Here is a 6,702-nt window from a genome sequence, read left to right on the forward strand (position 1 = left end):
CATTCCAAATAATGTTCAAAGATAATTTTGCGTTTAACCACAGCCTTCTTTACACCTTTAGCCTTTTTAGTGATACGGCCGAAACAGACCCTATTAGCGTACAATTTAGAACGTAAACCAATAAATTCTGACATGATTCTACCTGAATTTTCATCTTTCATCAACCCCAATACCGCTTTATTTTGTAGTGGAATGCTAAACTCATTATCCGGAAGATAATTTGACGTATCGAAGCGTTCTAAATTATCTTTTACGAATGCATACACATCATCTGTGGTAATGGACACAGTGAAGCTGTCGGTATCCATGTAGCACAATTGAATTTCAGAACCAAATTTAGGTTTCAAAAAATCATAATAAAATTGTTACATAAGTAATTTAGAAATTTCCAAAACTGCAAACCCTACATATAACGGTTTATCGTAAACCACATGCAGATGTTCCATTTGAATAGCCGAAAATGTTTCCGTAAAAATTTTTATATTCTTAAAATTTAATTTAGCAATTAGACTACGTGCCCCTAATTTTGGTCTACCCGTTCTCTTACGTATATCTTCCCAACTTGTCACTAACCTCACATCGACCCTTTTATCTACATTTTCCATAGTTTTACCGAAAACCGCATTGTTCATTAATTTAAAAAAATCCTTTTCAAAACTATTTTTGGCAGTTTGGCGTAAATGTGTGTTAACGTCGATGTAAGGTTTAAGCCAAGCTGATAGTTTAAAAGATAAAATACGATTACTTTTTCTAACTATAAGACCGTGAGCGACGGCATGCTTTAAATTTCTATAATGAATTACACAATTTTTCTTATTAAATAAATTTGGAATAAGTCTTTTATCGCTCACGCTTTTAGAGTTTGGCGGGCATATATTTTCGGCTAGAAATGGTAGGTCGTTATGCAAATCGTGCAATTCGCGCGGATATTCAATATCAACGTCCAATATATACCCGTAATCTGAGGTATCGGATACGTTTCTAAATTCGAAACTTCCAATTTGGGCCGCATCCAACCAAACAAACTCATTAACGGGCATATATTGAGACATTACCCATCCATAGAGGTTATTTGCATCCCAATACATCAAATAATTTTAAGGTAAATCGGTGTTGAAAGTACCATCGGTCATATATTTATTATTTCCCTTAGCGTGACGATGGCCGCAAAACGAAATGCCCCCGCGAATTCCCTTTTTAATGAAATGTACCTGATCTATATCTGTTAAAAGTTCGAGTTTGATCTGCGTGAACTTAAGCATAGCATCCTAAGATAAACCTGGCGCTGTATAATAATGGGCAGGGTCTAACCCATAAGTACTAAAACAAACTTCTCGAAACTTTTCAAAGATGTCTGCAAGTAAAAGTACATCGGTCTTTAGATATAGATCAGAATACTCACGTAAATTTTGACACCCGAATGTACGCCAAACGGTTTGCGCATGATTGTATTCATCTTCACTTATACCATCGAAGCTCAGCTTATTCATAAAAGCATCTTTAGAGGGTAATGATGTTTCACCCAATCTATCAATAGAATCAATATACTGATAAGGAAAAATACCCTTTCTTGTTAACAATTTAAACTGTTCGTGACGTATGAAAAATTTTTTAACGTGGATAAAGTCATCGTCCACAAGATTGCTGGCGAGCGAATCGAGAGAGGATGCCATGAACCTAAATGAATCTACAAAGCGCATTTTCATGTAGACGTTTTCAAAATCATCTTTGTGCTGTTTTTTAACGCGATCAACTAAAACGTTTTTACTAAAGCTAATGTATTTTTCCTTGTTGTTGGGTAAAACATCGATACCACCCTCCGAATCGATATCAGCTAATTCCTTTACGAATAAGTGTGAATCATAGCCGCTAAAATTGTGAAGAAATATCGGAATGAAATTAGGGAGTTTGAAATTAAGGTTACACGTTGAATGTGCGGCACCTCTAAATCTGCCGGTAATATGGCAATGGTCGTGAACCTTATTCTGATTACAACCATCAAACGGTGACTTACAAATATGGCATAACGAAGCTGAATTAAATTTCAATTCCTCTTCAGCGGTTAGAGGTAGCATTGGTTTAATACATTTTAAATATTCGTTGTAAATAAATATAAATTGAAACAAAAACTTTACCACAATCGAGGCCCATATACGTTTCGAATTTATAATATTTAACATCGGATGTTGAAACGATATAATAAGCAAAGCTAAACGGCATGTGTATATCTACCGCTTCGGTGAAAGATGTTGAAGTACTAGGTTCGCAAAACTCTACCGGCTTTAAAATCGATTCAAAATCCGCATATATAACAAAGGGGACGTTTTGAGTATATTTATAATTATTAAATTGTAAAATATTTTCAGGCGTATACGACCCTAGAAAGTTTGGCCTTGAGCGCACATTTTTCGATGGTAAAATGGTTTTAATATGATTACAATCATGCAGTTGATGATCGTTTAACAACTTTTGTGTGGAAAAGCGTCTTAAACAACCATCGCAAAGGTGTACAGAATGACCGTGGTTGTATACTTGTTTAGAAATCAAACGTGATAGATTTACAATTAAAACGTAATGTCCGTGTCCATTTTCATATAAATAAAGTAAATTTATATGGGTATCCCGTCGATTTTTTGTAAAATAAATTGGTCCTTCCACCACGTATTCTTTGGATGATTTAACTAGTTCATAAATATTTATACTTAAATTATTTAATTGTTCAATTTTAGGGATGTCTTTTAAATGCACGGGAAAGTTTATATCTTTTAAATTTAATACGGTTGAAAAGTGCGGGTACGATGATGTTAAGTTTCTATTACTTTCTACCGGTCGCAGATGAGATACGAGACTCCAAGCTAAGCAAGCGTTGTCATCGTAGTTTTTGATGTTAATGCACGCTTTCTTAGTAGCGATTGATTCTGGAAGCGGGATGTACGACGAGCCGGGTATTGGTTGGAATTTGTTTATGTTTAGAAGAAGGTATGAAATAGAAAAGAAGTCTCAACCGGACCCCCTCTCCTGAAACTCTTCAGCTTGTTGGTTAATACTTGCCACCATCTCATCATAAGTTTCATTAAAATCGGCGAATTGTGTAATTACTTCGAATTTGGTATTAAAATTCTTTTCGGACGCGGTAACGGTCTCATCTCCATTTTCATTAATTGTTGTTTTAATAAAAATGGATAAAAGCTCGAGTTGCACCTTCACCGAGCAGGTTCATGTAAGGTGTGATAATATTTCCGACAGTATTTCGAGTACGCGCTAGATATGTGGAGATATCATCATCATCATCACGACCTCCAGATATTTTATAAGACGCAACTCGATCTTTGTAACAAGTTGCAATCTTCTCAACACCTTTCTCAACCTGTATCGTATGATTCATCCTGAGATGTGACTCCAAAGCCATATGATTTGTGAAAGAAATTCCACACAAATCACATACCTTTGATCTATTATCACCGGATAGCGGTTGAGGAAGATGTTTAGAAGGTTGCAAAATTGACCTTACCGTCGGCGCCGATGATGTAGATGGTGGTACATCGATGGTGGGTTTCGCTTTCGCACAATTTGCCATTGCAGGAGGTGGCGCTTGACGTTGAGGACCAACTTCTAAACCATTATCACCCGATAGCGGTTGAGGAAGACGTTTAGAAGGTTGCAAAATTGACCTCACCGTCGATGATGTAGATGGTGGTACATCGATGGTGGATTTCGCTTTCGAATAATTTGCCATTGCTGGAGGTGGCGCTTGACGCTGAGGACCAACTTCTAAACCATGCACTAATTTTCAAAACTATCGAATCTCGAAAAAGATTTATCGCATAAAGAACACTCGTTCCTAACGTAATTAGTATGCGAATGTCGTGTGTGCCGATCGAGACTCCTTTTGGCGCTGAATGACTTTTGACACTTATCGCACGCGAACATCTTTAAAGAGATTTGAAATTGAGAGTTTCAAATATAAACTTTAACGAGAGCAACCGCTTATTAAAACTGTTGATGTTGCTAGTTCCACAGATGAATGTGAAGTAAAACGTTTCTAGAAATAATATGTATTAATATTACATAAAAATGCAAACTAAGCAGTTTTTATTAAATCACCGTGGTTCAGTAAAGTTCAATGCACCACGTCAGTGGAAGTGTTAAATTACATTGTGGTTTACAATAATGCTGAGCAATAGAATTATTGGTGTAAATGAAATACGGATAAATAGAAATTTAAAACTCTAATTAAGTATAAGGATGTGAAAAATTAAAAGTTTTTAAATAAATAATAGGATTTGTTAATATTTAAGTTAACAATAATGCGAAGTAAATATACGTTTTACTTAGAAAAGAAACATTTAAACCTAAACGATATTGTCTAACCACTTAACGAACACTTGATTCTTTCTTCTCTTTAACACTTTTTCGACAAGATACACATCAGGTTGTTTGGATCTTTGAAGTTCGAATTCATAAAAAGCTCCGTTAATAGGTTGTCCATTCATATCTTCTAATAAATAAGAAATTGGATTCGTAATTTGTGTTTTAACTATTTTAAATAACTCAGTGGTCCAGTTGGGTAAATATCCATTATCGAAGACATGCTTATGCTTGCTAATGCGAACTACATCTCCAATATTAAAGTTTCCCTTACCGGCAATTTTAATATGATTGTACACCGTATTGGGAAGTTTATTTTCTACAGATTTCGAATTTATTTGAGATGGTTTCATTTTCGTGGTTGAATGCTTTGAATTATAATATTGAGTTGTAATAGCATCCAATAAGTGTAACCATTTATGATTTCCGTAAAGACTAAACATTTTATACAACTTTTGTTTTATGATTCTAATTACGCGTTCAGCTATTGCAGCCTTCATTACGCTATACGTTGAATAATGATTAATTTTAAATTCCATCATCAACTTTTTGAAGTGTGTATTGTAAAATTCCTTTCCCTGATCTGTTTGTAGATTTTTAGGTACACGACCTTCAAAGAGAATTGAACGTAACGCGTGTATTACATCTGTAGAGGATTTATTTTTTAACGGACGCATCCAGAGATACTTTGAAAAACAATCGAAAACCACTAAGATGTATTCATGTCTAACATTGATTTTACCAAATTCTATCATTTCAATAAGATCAGCTTGCCATAAATCATCGATCCCCTTCAGTATAGTTCTTCGTCTAGGAAATAAACGTCTAGCGGGACGATGAAGTTCTTCAACTATAGTTTGTTTCGCTTTCGATACCTTGCTACCACTTTTTTTCTTGAACTCAACCCGGTCAGCCCAAATGTCAGGGGAAGCAGATTCCTGGTCCACAATTGGACACTAGCCGTAAACTCACCGCTGAGACCTGCCACGACCACGCTGGGTGCCAACCCGACGCCCTCCCGCAGTGGATGGTGAAGGTTAAATGATAGAAGTAAATGTGTTCCCTCTCCTTTATTAAGCCTTACAAATCTCATCAATGTAAACAAAAATTATAAAATTACGGTCGACACAAAAATGTGGTACGTACCATTAATGTTTCACAATTGACAAACGAAATCTTAACAAAATAGACGGTCCAATAAAGAGACAGTGGTTCGTAGTTTCTTCCTCACCTCCCCACACGTGGTCGTCACAAATTGGCCCCGCGTCGTAACCGGCTTCAGGGTTCACTTTTTTTCGGCCAGACGGGATTGTTGGTAATAATGTTTTTTTTTTTAGTTGATACAAAAAAAAAACACATTAGACAAACATTAACAATAACATCACAACATTACCTCCACTCCGGGAAGCCTGTGTTCAAGGGTGTTAAAAAAGAAGATCGCTATGGCTTGTCGGAAAAATAATCCGAATAAAAAAGATTCCGCTTGAAAATACTTTTACTTTCGTATTCTCACTTTTGTCACAAAATAACGTTGGATCCCGATACTTCGGATGAGAAGCCCCAATTGAGATAATTGAGTTACGGTCTTCACGCCGTTCACTTCTCAGAATCAGCACGCTTTTCGATAATCCACAAGCAATCCGATCTTTACTGGACACCACCAAGGTTACTCACAAACAGAGGAAGAGACGAAGAAGGAACACATTTTTATACGAAAGTTATTCATACCAACTCATCCCAAATCAAATAAAAATTACTATTTATTCTGGCAACAACGCCCTCTTACCAACAAAAGGATGAATTGATATGAAAAACAAACAAACATAACCCCACAAATATGTAAACAAGGAAAACAAATCTAAATTCTAATAAAACCGTAACAACCTGCATTATTACGCTCATGGATTAAGTCTAACTTTTTTTCTCCAATATATCTAGTCGTGAATTTATAGTGCTTTCCATATCAAGTAGACGATCTGCAACACCCTGTATCCCATTTCAAAGATTTGTTGTGAGTATATCAAATGCATTTAAATTATTGTTGAATGATTTTGTTAGAGTTGTAATTTGCTGACCATTTAATAGGATTTCCGCGTTATTTTTTTTAATGTCACGTAAGACTGTAGAGTTTTTAATATCAATTTTTGTTGACACCTGATGTATACGTTTACTATGATCTTCAATAATTCTTTGAACGTCCGCTATTATGACCTTAATTTTTGTAGCTTTCAATGTTTCACATATTTCGTCTACATAAATTTTTATCGCACAATCATTTTCATCCGTCGGTTGTTGAACGTTAGATAGTTTACGCCCCTGGATATCATAATCTCC

At 35.5% G+C, this 6,702-nt stretch overlaps 1 protein-coding gene across 1 annotated transcript; it reads right to left on the reverse strand.

The window, feature by feature from the left end:
- Positions 1-4,352: 4,352 nt before the first annotated feature.
- On the reverse strand, positions 4,353-4,811 carry LOC139431632 (uncharacterized). Its single transcript, XM_071199631.1, has one exon. The coding sequence runs from the start codon at positions 4,809-4,811 to the stop codon at positions 4,353-4,355; it is 459 nt and encodes a 152-aa protein (XP_071055732.1).
- Positions 4,812-6,702: the final 1,891 nt, after the last annotated feature.

The sequence above is a fragment of the Onthophagus taurus genome, chromosome 10 (genome assembly GCF_036711975.1).
Source record: "Onthophagus taurus isolate NC chromosome 10, IU_Otau_3.0, whole genome shotgun sequence".
Lineage (NCBI taxonomy): Eukaryota > Metazoa > Arthropoda > Insecta > Coleoptera > Scarabaeidae > Onthophagus > Onthophagus taurus.

What these genes read in the sequence shown, in the direction of transcription:
- LOC139431632 (XM_071199631.1), bottom strand. Translation starts at nt 4,811, where the DNA reads ATGTTTAGTCTTTACGGAAATCATAAATGGTTACACTTATTGGATGCT.